Genomic DNA, 23,145 nt, shown 5'->3' with positions numbered 1-23,145 from the left:
TTTTGGAATTGATTTTGGAATAAACTACTTGATAAATTTTTTTCTTTTTTGTTTTTTTGGTTGCTGTAAGTGTGATAAAATTAGGTACTAATCTTTCTGATATATTACATATTTATGTGATAAATTCCATTTATAAAGCATTTTTTGCTGTCTTGCATTCTTCTTGTTGTATGGCTTTTGTTAGGACTAACCTAATCCTAAATTATACTCTAGTAATTGCTCCTTTCTCCCATTGCCTTATTTCAAAGCAGTGACCTTGCCTTCCAGTCCTTGCAATTCTCATCTCACATTATAGTTTTTTAAGGTTCCAAAGGGTGTTTTGCATAGGCACAATATAAGGTTTGTGCTCTAATATTTAAGCATACAAGCCCACTTGTTTTATGTGGCTGAAATAAACAGTTTGAACACCCAGGAATTTTTGGGGCTAACTGATATATCCAGCAGATTTCTTTTTGGATGGGCTTTGACTGAGGAATATTGGCTAAAATCAATCTCATTTATTGTCATTCTCTTTAGAATCAGCGTATTTTACAGCAAATGAGAAAATTTGAAATCTGTGTGTTAAGAGATGGATTTTTAAAATATCTGTATCTATATTTTATTGGTAAAACTTCCAAAGGACCATGATGTACAAATGATGTGCAAATAATCTGGTATCTGGGGTTTGGCAAAGATATTCAGATATTTTGATTGCCTGCAAGTATAGGCGAACTAACTAGGAGTGCAAAACTGAGTTTGTATTCAAAGTATGCCAGTATTTTTATAAACAGTGAAGAAACTTGACTGAACCTGTTCTGTGCCTTTCCCCCCTTGTTTGAACTGAAGCAGAGGTTTTTTTCTTATTTAGAGCTATTTCTGAGTGCGTTGTAATTGGACATAACCTTTACAGTGCTCTTCCTTTGAGAAAAATGTCTGGTTCTCTGCTCACGATGGGTGTACTGCTGTCACAGCTCAGCAGTGTGTCAGGGAAATTCTCTAAAGCTCTACACAGATCAAAAAGATTATTGAAGAATGCACAAGCACTTTCCTTTTTGCTAAGTCTGAAAAAGAAGGGGCTAAATCCCCAGTGGATAGAAGTTATATAATTTGGTGATGCTATGCTGATTTATGCCTGTTGAGAGTTTGCCTGCAGCAGAAGCTGGAGGTGATGAGAAGAGATTGGATGAGAGAAAGACCATCCAGGAAAAATTCATCAAATTTGTCATTCTTGAAAGGACCATCATAACATATGGTAAGGCATATCATTTACCTCAGGCTCAGAGGAAAATGATTTCTGCTAGGAGAATATTAATTTTATTTCTTAGAGGATCAGCTGACAGGGTAGGCTCTCTCCTGGCTGGTCTTCCCCTTCTGTTTTCTCCGAAGGGAAGGATGGAAGCTTGGAAATGTCTTATCTGTAGCAGACAAGCAAGTTGGCATTTTGCCATCATTTTCTGCTAGCAGAGAGGATAATGGTAATTATATGTCAAAATTTAACATTTCTCTTCTTTGAAAGAGAACTTTTTAATGCAAAATATTTAGAAAAGTCAGATCTATTCTAAGGCAGATAAGGAGCTAGGATTAGTGAGCTGACAATTTTTTCTTAAGCAAAAGGAGTTTTTCTTCCTCTTCAGGGACAAGGGGAAGATGAACAAGGGTCAATATTGAGGTGTGCAATATAACTAGGCTGCAACTTCAGTATTGTGTAATATTTGGGAGACACCCAGAGAAACATCGCTTGTCCTGCTGCTCCTTCTGTGGGAAGGCTGTTAGAACTTGCTTTGCTAATGAGTTCCAGCCTTTTTTGTTAAATTGGTATTTCTTTGTTATCAGGAAAGTAAATTTCTCCTGTGCTATACAACATTCAGTCAAAATCCCATCATCACCTTTTTGAGGAAGGGAAAGTGTTTTCCTATAATCAATTCTAGCATCCCCAGTTGCTGCAAGTTAAGCCCTTAGTCAGCCATGTCCTTAGTCAGTTAATAAAAGTAGAAAGGTTTTCCCAGGCTATGGCACAAGTTACCATACTGGTGAGATGCTTGATAAGGTGGAAAGCTTAAAAAGGTGGAAAGCTTTGCTTTGTTTTAAAGCAGGAAAGGAAGGCATTGTTATTTTAGATAGAACCTATTCACCTTCTATTCACACATTTAAAATTTGCCGTTTCAGTCTGATTTACAGATCATTTTTTAGAATGCACAATTCATATAAATATAATTTTGCTTAGAAAATAAATGTATGATTGCAAGCTTTGAGGAGATCTTGTATTCTTTATTTTCTGTGTTTTTCCAAGAACAAGTGCAAGCAACCATCTGTTATATACATTGTAAGTATAGGATTGCTCCTCAGCAGTCTGAGATAAAGGGCATGTCAGCCTTCTCCTACATTATCTTCTGGGACATGGGATGCCAGACATTTTAAAATAGTTTTTGAAGGTAAAATATCGGAAAGAAATCTTGTTTTGAAACTGTTTATTATAAATTTGTTCTTATTTGTTAATAATATGTAGTGTAGTGATCTGGATCATCAGGGACTGGCCTGAGATACAGGCTTGATTTTTAAATTTAGGATTCAGCCACGCTACCAGTGGGATGTTTGGGAAGGTAGCTTTTAATGCAGCTGCATTTTCTGCCAGGCAGAATTGGAACCAGGCAGTTAATTTGCAACTTTTGGCTATGCATTTATGGTTCAGGTCTGCCTCTACTTGTTTCTTGTTTTGTTTCATAAATGTTTTGAGTTTCTGTTAACCACAGTCATGGTTATCCACAGATGAGCTGATTAGACTTATATAATGCCTGCTGACATAATCCCAGGAGAGTCTTTGGACAGTATCTCATTTGAGATGTCCATAAAATATAACAAGTTTTAACTGCGTTAATAAAAATAAACTTCAATTTCTTATTGATTTTCCTTTTTGCCTAAAGAAGGATATTGATACTTTATCCAAACCCCAGTAATATAGTGGGAGAATTGAATAAGAGAGAAACATATAGACTAAAGAAAGGTAATAGAAATAGTCCTCTCATCAGGATTAAGGGAGATTGGGCTATCATTAATTACTTTTCAGTTTACTCCATTCAACTACAAAGATAGAATTTTAACCTGATCTGAGCAATAAGCCAAAACTTGGAATTTTTTATTTATTTTGGTTAAGAGAAATTGCTTACATTTTTGTATTGTTAATACCATTCTATGTACCGAGATGAAAGTTTGGTGTTTTTAGTACATGAGAAACCAACTGTTATAATTTTATTTTGTTTTATTTTGTTTTATTTTGTTTTATTTTAATTCCAGGTTTCTAAACCAATTTCCAATCAATGTTGAGCCTCATGGCAACCTACTGATTTTCCTTAGGTCCTGTTCTCGATACCAATTCTGCTGTAACTTAAATTTCTGCATTTTTCTTCATTTGTCAGTGCTTTCATGTCTTGTAGAAATAAAGGTGTGCAAGATACACTTTTGTTTGCTCTTGCAGGCCTTCGGCCCCTGATAGTTAAAACCCCAAATTATTGATGACATTGTGTGGATTTGTGCTTGTTACAAATTTGTACTTGAGTTTCTTTTTCCTTGGTATTTCTTTCTTGACACACCTTTGATCTCCCTTTTAGTCTTTCGTTTGTTAAGCTAAATAAAGCAAATGTTTTCAGTTTCTTCTCAAAATTTCCCTGACCATCGTAGAAGTCTTTCTCTTCCGGTTTCAATTGCCTTTTTAGACAATAGATGATTAGAATCAAGAACAATAAAATTTTTGTAGAGTTTATTCTTGCATTAATGTTGATGTCTATGTACTAGAAATATACTAAATGATAAATTTAAAGTTTCATTTCATCTCCATAGGGACATCATTTTGGTAGCTCATAATGACTTGTGATCTGCTTTGCACCCACAGTTTCATCCACTGTAATTTTCACCTGCTGAGGTATCAATTTTCAGTAGAAACTTAATAATCAGCAAGTTCACATGTTTGCATTTTGCACTATTAAATTTTACCTCAGTTTTACTCTTGTGGTCCTAGAGGTAATCCATGTCTTCCAGATACTGTTCCATTCCTCATATATTAGCAGTGCTTTCCAATAGCAGAAATTTTTTGAACAAATTCAAACTGTGATTTTTTGGCTATAATTCATACTACTTATGTTCTGGTCATTTATTAAAATATCTAGTAAAATTGATCCCTCAAAATGAGGACTATGCATAAGTATTGTTCTTCCAGCTCTTTTGGTACAGCACTACATAATTTCACATTTTACAGTCTCCAATATCTTGCACTAATCTCAAATGTTCTCTGGCGTGATCATTAGTACTAGCAAACATGACTTAATTTAAAAAGCTGAGTGACACAGCTACTGTTGCTTGCTCCCTCACTGCTTAGGTCAGCTGTATTTGATATGAAGCTGATTTGTGATGGATTCAAAGTGACCATTATTTCACCTTGCATAATTCACAGGAAATGAATTTGCTTTTATCTCTTTTATTCTTTTTGTCCTGTGAAGAAAAATTAAATAAAAGCAAACTATATTTGTGAGTAATTTTTTGTATGGCATAAAGTGGTACTTGTTGATAATCTAAAGGGGATGGGTTACAAGATTTTTGCTTTAACATCTCAGAGTAAATATCTATACTTTTAAAAATGGTACTGTATTTATACCCTCCTTCTGCTTTAACATTGCTAATGAAATGTTACAATTTTCACTTTTGCAAAAAAGTAATTGTATTGACATAAGGAAAAGCATGGAATAAGTTCAGTGAAAGTATTCCATTAGCTGGGATGATGTGCTCAAAGAAATATTATATTTCTGAGTGCATTTATAATTTGTACTGAGATCTTAACCAAAATCAGGAAAATAGTCTTCTACCTTGTGTTTTGCTAGTTTTTGAATTCTTCAAATGTCCAGCTGGAGGAGATACCATGTACTCTTTGTGAGCAGAACCTCCTAAGTGATGTGTTTGACAGCTGTGGGTATAGCCCCTAGCTGTGTGTTTTTCACTCTTTAAGTGGAGATCATCATGCAGTACAAGATTTGCACAGGGAGAGCCTACATAGTATTTATAAAAGGTGGCTTGGCAACCAAAATTTTTTATATCACTTCTTACCATCTTACTGGCCTTCGTATCCTAGCAAGTGGCTTCTGGGGACTTGGAAGTGGTTGCCAGCAACTCAGAGATGTGGGGTTGTACTCCCTGTTGTAGTTGTAAGTAGATACTGGTCATAATGTACTCCGGGTTTGTACAGGAGTAAGTAACTTAATGTTTAGTGCTGGTGTGTTATTATTATTTTTGTAAATTACCTTTGGAAATAAAAATATTATCTTTGGAGATATTCCTATTCCATACTGGTGCAGGGAAAGCTGTTTTCTCCTTTTCACTTGTTTGTTTTTTGAAGGGCCTTTTGTCTCCTTGTGCATATGCATTTATTTTTGTGTGCATAGATTTAATAATATTTTCTGGGTTGAAAGTGAATTAATGAGTTAATCTGGAACAAGCTGAAAAGTGGCAGCTTTCAAGAACATTCACAATGTTCAGAAGTGGCTCCCGGACTGCCACTGCCAGCAGCAGTATAAAGACAGTGTCAGGTTGTTGGACATCAGGATTAACTCTCAGAAAATATAAAAAGCAGCATGAAATTGGGCCTTATCTAGTTCTCTGCTGCGCTTCAAAGCTTCACTGACTGGCTCTGCCAGGCTGCTGGACACTTCACTGGAGACCCTGTACCAATGTGTGGCTGACAGTTCCCTTTCCCTGGCGATGTAGCATCCTTATGTTGAGGCAGTTGCACACTGTATAAAGTGAACCCAGTTAAAACTGATAGCAGGGAGCTTCTCCCTCTAAAGGGAAATATGTGGTATTCATGGATGAGACCAGTTTGCTTTTATCAGTGCCATAATGTGAATGACTAGAAGTTAAATTTGATTGACACTTTAGTTACACAAAGGAGTGATTACTACAACTGTATAATAATAATAATAATAATAATAATAATGTTAAACTAACAGGATAGGATCTGGGTGAATTAATTTAGAACCACTTACTTCTATTTTCAGCTTCTGCTTATATTTTGAAGTAAAGAAGGACATCCAAATTCATTTGAATAATATTTGAAGCAAGCTGAAGTTAAATTAAGGAAGAGTTTTTTCTTTCAAGTTTTATTTGTCAAATAAAATTCAGTTGGTAGCAAAGTGTTTCAATATGTGTTCAGAGAAAGCTCCTATGTGTTCAGAGGACTGAATGACTCAAAATGACTTTCTCACTATGTGAACACAAATAATTGTTCTGTGGGTCTGAAATTCAGAGAAATTACTAAATGATACTTCTACCAGTTTGGTGGCACTGTTTCATCTTAGTTCTGTGAAGTGGGTTTTTTTTTTTTGTTTGCATGTTTGTTGCCATTATACTAGAAACAGTAAATATAAATAATGGTTTATAATAATAAATTTCACTTGGCAGTTTCACTTTGTATAAAACATATGTTTTAATAAAAAGTTCAGTTATTACTTTGTAGTCTTAATAATTTAAAAATTATTAGGGAGGTTACTGTACATTGTTAGCTTGAAAGGTCTCTCATATCAGAAAAAATTCATGCATGATTGTTTTGTTTGATATCAAACCACATTTTTGCTGTCATAATACTGGCACATTTTCAAGTCATGCTGTTTTCTGGCTGCTAGCAGGGAGTAAGGGAAACAATGCAGTGATCATGCAATTTATTAAAAATAGGCACTAAATACTAGGCAAGCGATGCTTTTAATTTAATAGGGACTAGGATTCATAAGGCTTCATAAAAATAGCTGTTTCAGTATCACAGAGGTATCAAAATACCTTGCTGCCTGTGAATTGTTTATAATTTATTTCTGGTGATTTTCCTTTAGATCAGATTGTGATGCTTCTTGTGAATGGTGACTGTGCTTGCTGAGGAGTGGTCATGCAAGCAAAATTTGATAACCTCGATATGTCACTTCATCTGCCGTTTTTCTTTCATTAATGCAAAGCTGGTTGCATAATATCTGATTTCTCCTTTAGCTGACCAGAGATGAAAACAAAATCTATAATGGCAGTACTAGGTTTTATAAAAAACGCAAGTGAGGAGTTGAAGGATGTGGCTTGTTCTGTTTGGACGATGCAGGATTGCTTTAAGCAGTAAGCTTACTGTTTTCAGATGGCATTAGCAGCATCAGTGATATAGCTGTGTCAGCCTCCTCGACTGCTGGATGTCTGTAATCGCACGGAGGAAACTATATTTAAGATCTGATATCTTCAGGGTAATGACTCCAGCACTTACTGATGGACAGAATGGCTGGTAATGCTTTCTTCACTAGCCCAGAAGATTTTGAAAGATAGATAGGTCTGTGATGTACTTTGATAAGACAGGAAATGCAATTTTTGGGGGTCTCTGGAAATAGAAAGGTCATGCAGCTTGGAACCGGTGAGACATTACAGTCCCTAAGTCATCAGGTATGACCTCATAGTTTATACTAATATTTCTAACACAGGGTTTGTTTTACAGCTTTAGGTCATTTGCAATCTCTTTGTCTGTGTAATTGCTTCATGTTGGATTTGCTACAGGATTTATAGGGTAGACTGTTTACATAAGCAGAGCAACGTATATCTTGGAATTCTAATGTGTTGTTAATTTTCATTTGAACAATGTAAGGTTATTCTATACATATTTTCAACCTGTTTTATTGTAAATATGTTTTCTTTTAACTAATTAATGGTGAAAGGTTATACCTTTGCTGTAAAGTAAAAGGACTAGATTGTTTTGCATTTTTATTTTGCTTTATCTTTACATGAGACACAAAAGCTATTGTGATTGTGTTTCTTTGTCATATGAAATGCAGTATAAGGCAACTGTTTACCTACAGTGCCAGGTTATTTAAAACAACGTATCATGTTGTGTAACAGGATGGAGCTATTCTGCAGGCACAGATCTTGCTTCATTTTGCAGCAGTAGATTCTTTTTCTTTTTGCTTCATTTCAAATCAGTTTTAAAAATAGCTCACGGAACAGTGAAAGTTTGGCAAGATAACTCTCCTCTTTTTAATTATTACACTCAGTGACGCATACTAATACTAATGGGTTGTAAAAGGGAAGATGAATATCTTAAAAATTTAGACTGTTGTTAAAAACCATTAATTTTACTGAAGCATGTCTTTTTTTTTTTTTTTTTTGTAACTGTTGTCAACTTTATTGCAAGACTAATACCTGTAGATCTGCTAGTGTGTTGTGATGATGTATAGGAAAGTCTTGTTTTCTTCACATAAAAGAAAACAAGTATATGGGTATTTTACATAGGAAGATAGTGGCCTAATTTCATATATGGAACACAAAATGGATTTGGAGATACTGTTACCACTTCAGGTGTTATAAACATTAGATAATGGCTGATGTATTCTCTTGAATACATAATAGAGCAATTATATTTAAAATTGTAGGAGAAATTTATTTTAAAAAGGGATATTCAGCTCCATCTTAAGAAATTCTACATACATTTGCAGAACATTTCCATGGCAACGTGTTTGACCATGTGTTTTAAAAGCTTGGCTGAAGCCTGAAAAGTAATGTGCAATTTTTCCGTCACTTGCTTTACCCTTGTGGAACAACAATTTTCACGTATAACTGGACAGCAGATTGGCAGGGGTGAGCGGTATTTACTGACCCCAAAGCACAGGATTAAGTGATCAAGATTTAAAAATATTTTCATGTATCCACGTAAAATGTAAACATGTAAATCATGGATTTTATTTTTCATGTAGAACTATATTCTGGTTTCACCCCATTTAATAGCATTTTGCTGGATCTGTATGTGTGGGAGACAACACAAGATCAGACTTAAGAACGTGCAGCAAGTTGCTTCAGTAAAAAGTCTCTTTTAATTTTTAATTAAAAACATATTTGTGGAAAATATTGTATTACTTGTACTGACCGTAAATTCCAGTTTCCCAGTCTACTTTATCCATCTTACATTCTTGTTAGTAATGGGAAAAGACTGTCCTGCTCTTAAGCTTGATTAAGTTTGGCACGATTTAACTATACCTTGCACTTGCTACAAGATCCTTTTAATCTGTTAGAATTTATTTTCAGTATTTTAATGTACTAGTCACAATGAGTACATTCTGTTTCTTGGCACTGGAATGAAATTCCTGAAAGTATTGGTTTCATGGTATTTTGGTGCTTTGCAGAGTATTTATGGACCTTTTAATAGGACCGACCCTCCCCCAGCTTCTTTGCTTTCCTTATTCAATTTAAAATCTTAGCTTTATTTTAAAGTTGTTCCTTCTTTGCTCATTTGAAATAGTTAGATCTCCATGGAATTTTGCATCTGGAAGCTACAGCAGTAGGTTGTGCTTATCCTGGACTTTTTCATCACTGATACTAATTCTGCAAACTTCATTCTGTGGGTGGCTTTGGAATGTATCACTGATAATAATCTCCACTAGTGCGGTAGACATCCATTGCATCCATTTCTGTTGACAATGGAAACTGTCTACAGACGAAAATGAATTGGTGAAAAATGCTTGCTTGAGGAGGTTTGTGTTTAGGTCATTCCATTTTGAAGCAACACTATTACTGACTATTGCAAGTGAGTTTAAATATGTTTTTTCACTCAAAGAACATAGTCCTGTTATAGGCCCTTGTTCATTTGGAGGGGCTAGAGAGTAACGCCCCAGAAGAATGTATTAAGGAAGTAAAGTTCTTTTGTAAGAGAAGAAACTGCAGCAAGGTAGAGTTAGACACATGAGAGCCGGATTGAACTGAAGTGATCTGAAAACCTAAAACTACAAACTATTTTGCTGGTTTTACTTGTTTAACTCCCACCCGCTGCCCCCTAAAAAGGACAGGTTTGTAAGAGCCTTGCTGATATTGGGACATACTGCACAAGTTTAGAGTCATCAAATCCAGGGCACTGTGTTAGTATCAACTTCACAGAAAGACATTTTTGTGCCTTCTTTAAAACTGTATCATCTCTCTTCAAGGTGATTGGTGCTGTCAGTATTTAAAGAATGCTGTGTAAGGAAGGATCTCTCTAACTAAAGAATTCTTTTCCCTTGGCAGAGCATAACAAATGTATATCCATGAGAGTGCATTTCCTTATCTTCAAAACATTGCAATTTACAGGACTCTCTGATAAAGATCTTGTCGAGAAACACTGTTTCAGGAACAGTTGGGGAAGAAGCCAAATATTTGTGCCATCTACCAGTTTTAAACAAGAATGCTCTCACTCATGTACATACACATTTGTGGTGCTTTTACTTGTTACTGATTGCTGTTCTGATTCCACACTACTGACTTTTTTTTTTATGTTGTAGTGCCAGTTTGTAAGGAAATGGCAATGCTAGGACAAATGGGAGATCATGGCCAAACATTTGCAAAACACTGGAAGCAAAAAGTACTATCAGAGTGAGTTGAAGGAATTCAAGTCTTTTTGGCCTACATAAGTCTCCTTCCTAAGACATGACCCTCTTCTCTGGTCAAATTCTTCTCAATGATTATTGTAATTCATGTATCAAACCATTAGGCCTAACGACCAGAATTAGGAAAGACTTACTAAAAGCATATCAGAAAGGTTGAAAACATGAAGTAACATAGCATAATTATGTAATAGCTAACTGCATGGTTACAAAGTACATGGCTACATGATGAGTGTTCCAAGAATGTTCCACTCTGTTTAGTGTTCCAAGAATATCACCACGTGGTCATTCTGAAAAAAAGATTTTTTTGAAGGAGTTTTGCTGAGATGCAGTCTGAAAATGTGAACAAATCACAATTGTACTATGGTAGTCTGTTAAAAAAATTTAGAATAGAGTCGTATTTAGTCCCCAAAAATTTCTGTAGAGGGGGAGCCACCTGAGATGATGTAGTAGGGAAGGTGAGCATGTAAATGCAGTAAAAGAGAATGGTTATGCATTACTTAGAGGGGCATTTTTTGAGAGAAGAAACTATTTCAGGTCATTCTTTCTCTCTCTCTCCACCCTATGCCTCTCTTTTCACCCTCCCATCCCATAATGAGCCTCATAAATAATATGACTTATTCATGTTGTTTCTTGTTTCCTTGCAAGACCATATTTGTTTTGCCTTACTTAACTTTTCAATAAATGTTATTAATAAAAAAACCCATTAACATGAGTGCTGTTACACTACTGTGGTCAGTGCCTTTGCTGTCATTATAATTTCTTTAAGTAGAAGCTGATCCATAATTCTGGTAAATTCCAATAGATTGCTTCATTAGTAAAATTAATATAAACCACAGAGTAAACTACATACTGCTTGCCATACTGTTCTCAGTGTGACCCTAAAATCACTTTCCTGAGTCATTTAAACAATATATATACCAGTAAGAGATTGCAAGATGTGACTGATGGTAAGGTGGGGAAATACTGCTATTCCCTTATTATAAAGGGGACCAAGTTTTTTCCTATGTTTAAGTGATAATTCTCCTAGTTAGTTTTTATCCGTTTGCTCTTACCCTGTCACTGGGCACCACTAAGAGTCTGGCTGGGTCTTCTCTACATTGCCACCAGTGAGGGAGTTGTATGTTCTGATAAGGCACCTCTGAGCCTTCTCTTTTCAGGCTGAAATAGTCCCAGCACTCTCAGCCTCTCCATTTAGCCTCTCCTTTATGTCCCTTTACTGGGCTTCATTATGTCATGTGAGAAGGGAATCCACACCTGCTCAGAGCTCCCCAGTTACGTCTCAACAGGGCTGAGTAGAGGGGCAGAATCACATTATCTGGTAAGGAAATTTGGATTGTCTGTTAATCAGTCAATTAATTATGGAAAAATTTGCACGGAAATCCTTGAAAAATGAGGACCGAATGCACAGAAAATTATAATTGGTAATCTTGTGGAGAAGGAAAGCTTTGAAAATAGCTTTGCTTGATTCATTGCAGTCATTTTAGTCATGAAACCTCCTGTTGTTTTGAAATGTCTTATATTACATCCCCCAATACTAATTGATATACACAGAGAATAAATCTAAAAGGGAAAGGCTAGACTAATATTTTGAGCTAAGGAAATTTTAAAATACCTGAATAAAAGGATATTATCTAGTATGATATCACTAATCAAAAAAAACCCCAAAAGGTGAACTAAATGGAACATGAACTCCAGGGATTCAAGAGTTGTGTTTTTAGTCAACTTGACAAAAATGATTTGTTAATTTCTGGTTTTGCTTGAAATTCAGAGTGAGCTCAGAGTTCTCAAATGTTCTCAAGTGTTGCAGCAACCATCAACTGATAAAAAATATTCAGCTTGGTGTATTGAATGAAGATGTAAAACAGGCATTAAGTGACATGAGGGAGTATTGAGGTACAGTAAAATTTTTCTCATTTTTATAATAGCTTCCCTCTGTTCCCCCAGGCTGCTTAAATGAAACAAAAATGTGTATAGGAGCCTTCCGTGATTTAAGATCCATCCATTTCTCTCCTGATACCATAATGAGTTCATTTGTTTAAATTCTCTTTATTAAAGATTTTATGCAGGCACGCAGAGTCATTAAAATACATGCAAGGAATCATGCCCATATGGTTTGTATCTACATTTAACACAATTAAAAGTATTCTAACCAAAGCAACATCAGTTTTATGTCCCAATCCCATGATTAGAACTTTCTGAGAAAAGCAGTGTCTTGTTTATCTTGTCTGAATCCTGCAAGTGGAAAAGGAGTTAAATACCTTGTCCTTATATTAATTAGGGGAGCTCCAGTTAAGCAAGACCATTCAGGTGTGGAGTTCTGTTTTGGAGATGGGAATTGGTGTGGTGGAGAGCTGGTGTCAGGCTTATGATGTAAGGGGATGAACTATGCTCTAGGTGAGTTTCTGTCTGAGAGTTAACCATGCAGGTCAGTTATACCAGCTGATGTCACATTTTAGTTAATTTGTAAAGGATATTTAAGTGTTTATTTTTTGTTTTCCTGCTAAGGTTATCTGAAATACTTTAAACTTGAAAGATAACAATCCTTCTCTTTCCTTTTTTTTCTTCCCATTGTTTTCGAACTTTTCTAGTCCATTTTGGTGAATATAGAATTTTAGACTCCATACAAGTGTGTGTGTCTTAAACAATAGTTGTGCACATCAGAACTTGTAATTTAATATCAGACAACTGTTAGTATATAAGAAAATTGAGATTGGTTGGTGTTACCTCAGTGTTGCTTGCCATGTAACATTTGCAATTGAGTTCACTGAATGATCAGTAGAAAAATCTAATACATACAAAAAATACAAAATGGTAATTTCATAACAGTGATGGTAATACAGTGATTTTTTGTTGTGTTTTATATGCTGCTGAAGATTATTGCAGGCTGCTTAGATTCCACATGACAAGTGTAGGCCTAGCTCTGTGAGTACTACTAAGGATGAAGCTCAGTGTCTGATAACTGTGACTTGATGTTATCTTTAGATTATCAGTTAAGGTAATTGTGCTAATACATGTCAAAAATACAACATCTTAGAGTACCCGGGCACAGGATTTCATGGCAGTGGCTGGATACTGCCAGGGAAGTTTACCTGACGTATGAAATGTGAAACATATAAAAATGAAAAACTGTGTTGGCGTTCTTCTTTTCTTCCAGAAGGAACTGAAGACCTCTTTTTCTGGGAGCTTGATTGCCTTGTTGCCTTCGGCAGACTGGATCCTCTGCTGGATCTCAGTGTACTGTCACCAGTCCTTCTGCACGTAGTCATGAGTGAATTTCTCATTGCTGCTTAGTGAGTGTCTCACAGTGACTCACTGGGTTTTGTTATTGCCCAGTCTGCCTTCTGCTTCCCTCCTCCTCTTTCCTGAGTGATTTTCTAGTTTGTAGGGTGCAGATGTGCTGAAATTTCTCAGCCATTTAACTTCTAATGCAAACACTCATATTTGCCATGGATGTCAGTGAAAGATGTAATTTGTGCTGTCAAAAGTAGTTACTAGCACTGCCTTGTGTCCTGAACATCTATAGCAACCTCAGCACAGAAGTGAGACATGCACTGAGTCCTTTTCTTGCCTGCTTCAACAGATAAGAACTGTTAAATTGTTTCCTTTTTAGTATCATTTGCAATTGCAGAGACAAGGATTAAATATACGTTTTAAGTAATGTCTGTATCATCAGCTATAAACAGATTTTGCTGGTAATTGCTTAGACTTTATTTCCCTCATGGGCCTCCTTTCATGTTCATAGACATGTCATTATCAATTTCTAGTATAATTTCCATTTCATTTTCCTGTCTTTGCTTGGCTACACTCTACACACCTGTAGTTCTCTAATGTAGAAATGGAAAGAATGGTACCTTTCTCTTCCAGGTGAACTGAGGAATCTCTTACTCTGTTTATTCAAGTCATAGCAAACAAGATTCAACATAGCAAACTCTTTTGCTTTGGACACTTTTGGCAGCTTCTTCTGTACAGAGCTGGGCAGCAGGGATCCTGTGAAGTAAATTGGCTAAGCCTTGGAGCTGGTGCTGTTCCTGTAATGGATGTTCCTGCCTTCCCAGCATGTTCATCATCAAACATCTTCCTCTCTTGGTTTGCAGTCTGCCATTTGGGACAGGCATGTACAGTGATCTAGCAGCCCACCAAGGAGCAACACCACACTTCTCAGAAAACAGCAGATTTCCAGTTCAAAGGTATAAAAGGAGAATTGAAATAAAGGTGTTACACACCCCATTCAGTGTTTCACCTGTAGAATTTGGGATTATAAACAGCCTTTTGTTCACTAAAATAGATTGTGTTGGAAGGGTATGCAAATTTGATACTGCTTCTAGCCTGGCTAGAAATATAAACCAGCATAAGAGTAAGAAGAAAACTGGGCAAGTAGGAGCATTTAGAAAGTGTTCAAAACAAGACACATACAAATACAAGGTAATAATGTTACATAAAATTTCAGTTTTTTCTCATGGACAGATTAAAAATGCCATCACATCTTTGCTAATATTTTGCCATAATTTGCCATAAGCATTATTTTAGTGATTCAGGATGATGGAAAATGAACAAGAATGAAAACAATAATGGATAAAATTTTCAAGGAAATCATTGTGGTATCTATTAATGGAACTATGCACAAGATTTATTGACTTGATCCTTTCCTGTTGAAAAGGAGGTATTTCTTATCTTCTAATTATTAGTAATTAATTGGTAGTCTCTTGCTACTTCCCTTTCCCCCAGTACTTCTTTTAGCAGAAAAATAGTAAACGGGCATAGACAGAGTGATAGTTAAGTTAAACTTGCTGTTCCAGTGCTTATGAGGTTGGGTGATCAGGCTTCTGGAGTGCCCTGTGCAAGTCAAATCCACTGCTAAAGGGAGAAATGGGGATTTTGCTTTTTCTGGTTCTCTCTTCTTTTTTCCCTATACAAAAAAAATCCTTCAGCTTAAATGTAGAATGTACAGGGAGACGCAGTTTCAGTCTTCAGTGATCTTATAAAAGCTTTGGCCCTTCTTTGTTTGAAGGATAGACAAAGATTCAAGGGAGATTCCAGTTCTGTTCTGAGTTCCTGTTGTTGCTTTGCGTCTCTCACTGAATTTTTCTATGCACTGCTCATTCTGTTTCTAAGCAGAGGAAAGCTCTTGTGATATGCACTGTTTAAAGTGTTCTGTTGCTGTCCATGACAGTGCTATATTTCAAGATAATTTTTATCTGGAATCTCATCTAGCTCCCATTGATTACATAGGAGTTGTGCAAGGTGCAAGCTAACGTAGGATTTCATATACCTTTTGAAGAGTAATGTCTTTGTGTGTTATATTTCCATCTTCTGAGAGTTTTACCACTTGTAAATGGATTTGTAATCCTGATGGGTTAGACAGCTACTTCCTAGAGTTTTTTATTCTGCCATATTTATATCAGCAGATGAAATTATCCTAGTGCATTAATGTTTCAAAAAAATAAAATGATTCCACATAACTCTTGGTTCATTTCTAAGTCTCGGTGCCTCTTTGTTTTTTAAGTGTATATATTTGACTATAATAGCATATCAGATTCACAGCAAAGGAGTGGATTTCAATTCACTTTTTCTTTTTTTTTTTCCCCTTTTTTTTTCTTCTTAAATGTATCAACTCCTATTTAATGTGTTAGCTAAAATCTGTGGTCCCCATATGTAGCAGATCCGATTGCACCCTTATCTGGGGACCAAAAGCCCTGTGCAACTTTCTATGATACATCTGGCTTAAAATACATTAGCTGGCCTTATTCTGTTTACAGTCCTTTGCCTTCAGAAATCTACTTGAACATAATTATTGGTAAAGTTACATATCACGCATACTATCTGTGATGTTTGGCTTGAAAAGAAAAATAAGCTTAAAATAACAAAAGAATCTTGTTAAAAAAACCTTTAACATTCCTCTGCAAGAACCCAGGCATCTGTATGTCCAAGGATGCATAGAAACACTTGACCAGTGATGTTATTTACTCCCTTGTGTACTATATCTTGAGAAGAATTAAGCAATCACTATGCAACTCTGGCAAATGATCCATAAATGTGATTAAAATTCCTGTGAGAATAGGACTCAGATTAGTCCAGTTCCACATTACAAAAGATTTATTAGTGTATGTTGGCATGAACTTTAGTGTTGTTACAGAGTGTGCAAGTATAAAATGCCTTGACCAGTACTGCTTATATGGACTTACATGGATTAAATCTTTCTTAGTATAACTATGTCAGAGCAAATCATCCTTATCAACTAGCATTTGAAATAACCATGTTGTTTGTTAAAACAAGTAATGTATGTCAGAGAGTATATGTGTAACAGCTTCAGATAACAGAAGTTTCAGGATATATGAAAGAGCAACAATTGGTATGGCGCTGTTTCCTTTCTCTTGTGATTTTTGATTACTTTAACAGTGCCAGTTCATCTCTGTGTTTTCTGATGCTTTTCATGCTCTTACATCAACCTATGTCTGGATTACCCTTTGGTGTAATGTCCATTCCTTCTTCCCTTAAATTACATCTGCCTATGGTTCAGCATGTGCAATTCCTGTAACTTCCTTTTTTTCTTCGAGTGCAAAACTCCTTATCTCCTCCATTATTTGATCTTTTTATTTTCTTGATGTTTCTGGGATGTTACTGGACTCAAAGAACCTCGATGTTGTCTTTTTACCTCCTGCTTTTCCCTCTACCCCACAGAGATTTTTTCCCTTGTTCATTAACTCTGCCTCATCTCTGGTCCTTTCTGTGGAGACTGTTACCTGCAACAGTACCTGCTCTGAATTTGGGTCTAAGAATTTGGTACTTCTGTGCTGTTCTGAGTTCTTCCTGCTCCGATTTATTTGTTTGTTTATTTAACAATAGAATTTCCTTCTGCCTGTCTTTCTAAAGTTTTTACGGTGTGCATGCATACAACTTTACCTATTCCCATCTCTCTGATTTTGACTTGCAACTTTCTTCCATTCATAATTTCTCACCCTTCAGTCTCCATATTGGATGGATAACCATCCAACTCTGTAGCTGCCCTGGTGCTGTTTCTCATTTGAACTGTATACCATGTGCCAAATCAGCTACACGCTTGACTTGGTCTTCTCTGTGCTCTCTGTTATCCAAGTTCCTTTTCTGTGGTAACTATTGGAACTTTTAAAAGATTTATTCTCTCTCTCTCTGAATGGGACTTTGTAAAACTTCTGTTTTGTTGATCTTGATGATCTTGATTTCCTTTATTCCTCTGTACTTTCCTCTATCAGCTTATCAGTTCCCTTTAGGCGCTATTTTTTGTTCTTCTCATACAGTTCCAAACCCTTCTGACAAATCATGGTCCTGGCTGACTCCCAGTATCCATTTTCTCAGTTCCTAATGCCATCTGCAATGCCTTGGAGATACTTCTGACTATCTCTGGTGAAAATCTTTTAATTCTGCTGACTTTCTGTGTTTCTTAATCTCTGGGATTTCTGTCACTTCTTTTGAGTATTTTTGCTTGCAGTTTTGCCTGTTCTGTATTTTTTTATTAGTCATACAGCCCTCCATTCAGTTTATCTATTCTGCCATCTCTCCATGTGAATTTCTTAAAACTAAGAAACTAAGGTCAAAATTCAAGCTTTCTCCTTGTTTACTGAAACAGACTTTTAAGATTTTGGTTTGTAGTCTTTGAACCCGTTCCAATTAACTTTTTCCTGTTCCTATCTGCCTTCTGACTTTTTTTTTTTTTGTTGTTGTTTCTCTTCTTGAATATGTCTGAGGCTCTTCTTATTAAAAAAACCCCAGCACAAGCCAACCCTCTACTTCAGAAGTCTTTATTCACCAGATTAATGTCCTAACCCTTGACCTCCTTCATCTTCTCCCACTCCACACTCCCCCCATTAGTATCCTTTGTACACTTGTCTTGAATTCTTGTCTTCTAATGCCTTTCTAGAACTGCTCACTTCTGGTTTCTGTCTTTTGCACTGAAATTTATGTCACTAATGTTCCACTTGACTTCTTCCTGGAGAAATTCCAGTCTAATCCTTTATTCTCCTCCACTCCATCTGTTACCTCTCTGTGATGCTATGTTATAGTCTTCACTAAATTTTGTTGTTCTTAGACGTTTGTCATTTTGTCCTTGTTGATTGTTTCTCTTTACAGACTCAGTTTTTTATTGGTTGGGTCTTCCTCTCCCCATTCTCTTTCTGTATGTAGGTGTGTGTTTAGATCTCTCAGGAATCCATCCTCAGCTTTTCATCCTCCTCCACACCTTACTTCAGATAATTTAGCCATGAGCATGACCTTTATGAAGGCACCATTGCTTTATTTTTAGTGGTTTTCCCCTCAGTCCAGTTAAACTCCGCTTAGCTCAGAAAATTTGCTTGGTCTTCAGTGGTCACCTGAATATAATCATGTCAGAAATAATTCTTGAATTTTCTTTCCTTTTCTTTCCTGATGTGTTCTTTTGTCTCCATGTGGCTCCGAGAGCTGACAGTTCCTGTTTGTTCATGTAGCCATAAATCAGATCAAAGTCTGGCTCACCTCAGCACTGTGACTGTTATGATCTCATCTGTCTGTCTGACGTTAATACTTACAGCTTTCCATCACTTGATTACTGGTGTTAATATCATCTTTGCTTATCACTCTGCCTACATCACTTGCTATTTAAGGTGTATTTACTCATCTTCTCAAATACAAACTTCTCATCTTTCTTTTATAAGCTTTGCAACTTGCCTTCTCCTTTCCCTTCCAAGAGAGAGATTTTACCACAAGGTTGAATCTTGTGTTTGCTCTACTGGCAGTATAGTATCAGTTTTGATTTCTCAATTGCTATTCATCTTACAGTCATTAACTTTCTTTTACAGTGCCCAGTCTTTGAAGCTCCTCATCAAAACTCTTTCTGTACTCTATAAAGTGAATTATAACCTGTTAATGACTTGGCAGATGTGCTAGTTGTGTTCATCTTATTATACTCTGGTTGCTAAGTACCCTTAACCCATGGCTATTTACTGTTTGTATTCCTGTAAGCTGTTACACGTCCTTTAAGTGATGTGAATATTGAAATATTTATAAATTAAGTCATTTATTTGACTAGCAAATCATGCATATATTTGCAGCATGTATGTCAATGGAGCTCATAGACATTATTTTTCTTTCTGCACATGTGCATACACATATGTAATTAATAACAATGCTAGTCAAAGAAAAAGTAGGCAGAATTTGCAGATCTGAGGAAGAATGCTTGTAAGAGTAAATACAGGTCAGCTGATTATTACTATTTTTTTAATACCTACATTAAGATTGTGCCTGAAGAGGAGGAGCCTGTTGCAATAAGTCTGGAAGAGTGTTTAACACTGAAAGAGATGCCCCAGGGAAGTAGTGAAGTCCTGTTCTTGGAAGTGTTCAAAAAATGTGTGAGTGTTCAAAAAATTTTGTGTATAGTTTAGTGGGTGTGGTGCTATTAGGTCAAAAGTTGGGCTTGATGATCTTGGAGGTCTTTTACAACCTTAATGATTAAGTGACAAGCCTGGTACAACTTGTAATAAATCCAAGATTGATCCAAATAGCTTGTGGCTTGATGTTTAAATTATAAGAATTTTCTTTTTTGTTCACCACAAAAGAATCCATTCTTTAATAAAAGGTGATGGTGTTATCTTGACCAGGAAGGGTATGAGGGGCATCTGTTGGATATTATATTTTGTCATTGTTCTTGTAACTGTTTTCACTTTAGAGCAGTATAGTGAGATAGAAGTAATGATATGTGACTCAAAAATTTCATTACCTGTGATGTGCCAGTAAAACTCTAGTAATTTCTGCAATTTTCCTAAAGTACTGGACACTGGAGTGTTTTAGATAAATACCCTTCAAAGCTCTGTCTGAGGGACATCATTGTGCCCTTCCTTTCTGTTCTCTACATTTGCATAGGGGTCTATCAATTTAGTGGTATTATGAGAAAAACTGACAATGAAAATAATAGCGGTATTTTCTAGAAATAGAATATTTTCATGTAGAAGCACTGAAGAAAGATGTAATGCCACATTCACACTTACTTTCTAATCTACAGTAATACTTGTTCATTTGCCTTTCCAAAGGTGCATTCTGTAATTTCAATATGAAGCACACTGTTAAAGTCATATCACTTGTTTTTAACTTTTAGCTTGTTTTTATTTTCAAGTGTCTTGACTAGTCTAGGACAACCAGATGTTGTTGTCCATCATGTGGAAGTGATGATTTTAAAGCTTCCAGATTACAACAGATGAGCAATGTGTACAAGCTTAATTCTTACATCTCTGAGAGGTAGGAAGACCTGTTGAACTACTATTGAGTTCATATTTACCTTTGAGTCTTTGGCAACACACTTCAGATTCCTGACTATGTATCTTGTGCTGTCTAAAGTTGTAAGCTATACAAATCCCTCCTTATCTAATCCACTGTTGTGATAATTTTCCCAATATATTTTGAATGAGTCTTCAATATAAAAATTTTCCTTACAGTGCAGTGTTTCATTGCCTGGGCAGAAATGATGCACACGTGACTTGACATTTGAACTCTTTATTTGTCATGTCATTTCTCAAAATACATCATCGATTTTATTATCTCACTTATTTCTTTTCTACTTTTCCCTTCCCTGTCCCCACTGCTTCTGTACTGTTTCCTGCTTTTCTTAATGCCTGTGTGAATTAACTAGACCACCTGAGCTTTCAAATAGCAGATAGTATTGTAAGTGGCTTGGAGGATTTAATTATTGTTTTATCTTCTTGTGGACAGGGTGGCTCCTAACTGTTTTCTCTAGCATTACCCTTCCTGGTCACTATGGCTTACTGATGACTTGAGACAGATGAAGAGGGAGAGCAAAGATAATCAGAATGTCTAATTATGAGATGAAAAGTTTTTCCTTTCTTATGCTCTGACTGTATAGAAAGTGCAAAAGGTCTCTTCATTTCCATGGTAGCAGCTGTTCATTTCTGTGCAGCAGAACATTTCTGGGTGATACAGATCTGTGTTTTTCAGTCACATCAATTACAGTTGCTTTGATAAAAAATTCACTCATGACAACAAAATCACATAGATCAACCTAAATCTTTGGAGACCAGAAATACTGGTCATCAGTTCTGGACTTTCTGCTGAAGTTACTCCCTGAAAATATAGATTATATGGAAACTCTTTAGACTAAACCCTACATTTGAATTTATAGGTTTTCCTCAGGAAGACCTGTCAGTTTTATTCAAGGAAGTTATTTACCGGTTTCGGTTTAAAAAAAGCCAAGCAAACCAAACACAATCTTCTTTTCTCTTCTGGAGGACAATAGGTCATATTAGAAGGCAACTCTGAAGGATCACAAGGAATCCAATTTAATCTTTGGGCTTGCAACAGAAAATTGTATGGTACTGGATGTTAATTTTTTCCTGGAAAAGAATGAAAAGGGGCCATATTATTTTTTAACACTTCAGTTAGATTTGGTTCAGCCAGGATATGTCCACTGCTAGAACGGCAACAATGTCACTAGAGTTGGCAAAATTCTGTGGAAGGTCAGCATGAGAAACCTTCCTGCTGCTTTCATTAATCCTTGCATTGTGTTTGTAGAAAGTGCTTGTCAAATACAATTGAAAGTTTGAGAAACAGAAGAATGCTGAACATTATATTGGTGTTTCAGAGAGAGTGATTTAGTTTATTATTGATCATGCTGGCTTATGATGTCAAAAAACCCGTGGTTTTGAAATGTGGTTGGCATATGTTTGCATACAAAAGATGCAATTGCCAAACTACATCATTTTTGTGGCTGGCTGTAAAAGAAGAGAAAAAGTCTTCTCTCCTGTATTGTAGTTGTTAAAATGGGTTATGATAAGTTGGTCATGACCCTTCTTCTTCTTTGCACTTGCTATTTTCACATGAGTAGCTGCTTCAAGAAGACTGCCTTCTATGATTCCTCTCCCTGACCCTATTTTGAGGTAAAGAAATATGAAAACATGTCATAATTTCTGAGGCTGAAAGGAGACCCCTTGAGATGGGAAGTGTATCCAACTTAAAACCAAATCTGTCTTACTGCTGATTAAGAAACTAGCAATTGCTTTTTCCATTTGCCGCCCAGCAGCTAATATCCTGTTGCATAGTGGGCTAAAGTCTGCATGTTCAGCTTCTAACTACACCTAAATAGTGCTGTTATCCTGGATCTGTCCTCACCTGGCACTGGGCCAAGAGAGAGCCCAGACAAGCTAAAATTAAATCTCATTTGGGCTTTGGATAAAGTCTTCACCTCCATCTTCTTGCTGGTGGGCTTCTCTCTAGTAGCTGACATAGCCATTGCTATGAAGTGAGAAAAGAGGATTTCAGCTAATGGGACTGCACTGGGATGACATAAGACATTGGAATAATAACCAAGAGGAGAAAATAACCATCTATGCTGTTCTTCCCTCTATAACTTCTAAGTATTTCACAGTGTAGTAAAAAAATACAAAGTAAAAGGGATAAAATCTCAGTCATACAGAAGTGACCCTACTTCTACATCTACATAGCAGCGAGAAGTACTGTTCTTTGTTTATGCAGAGGTCTGGCTGAAACTAGCAATTGAATAAAGATTATCTTGCAAATCTTGCAGAAGTGATAGGATAGAAGGAAAGGGAGAAGATTTGAGACTCTGAACATGACTGAAAATATTTGAAGAAACACAATAACCTAAGTGCCTTGTTCGTATTTTGTAAGGTATTTGCATCACTTAGGCAATCCTGGTAATTTTACTCCAAGACATACAAAATATGGTAAGCTCAGCTGCAATTAATTGTAGGTGCTTTAAAACAGGTACCAGAATCCAGAAAGAATT

General features: G+C 36.1%; 1 protein-coding gene across 3 annotated transcripts in view; it reads left to right on the top strand.

The window, feature by feature from the left end:
• Window positions 1-23,145, top strand: part of SLC4A10 (solute carrier family 4 member 10) — a gene marked incomplete at both ends in the record, with an annotated part of 152,479 nt that overhangs the window by 27,822 nt on the left and 101,512 nt on the right. Inside the window, one exon of one of the 3 annotated variants that reach the window (XM_082285551.1) lies at window positions 7,345-7,425. The exons of the other annotated variants lie outside the window; for them this stretch is intronic. Within the exon in view, the coding sequence (XP_082141677.1) occupies window positions 7,345-7,425 (81 nt within the window). Of the gene's footprint in view, window positions 1-7,344; window positions 7,426-23,145 lie in introns of those variants that run through there. 3 annotated transcript variants of the gene reach the window in all.

The sequence above is a fragment of the Coloeus monedula genome, assembly GCF_965178545.1.
Source record: "Coloeus monedula genome assembly, chromosome: 7".
NCBI classification, from domain to species: Eukaryota; Metazoa; Chordata; class Aves; order Passeriformes; family Corvidae; genus Coloeus; species Coloeus monedula.
This window is presented reverse-complemented; position numbering and strand designations above follow the sequence as displayed.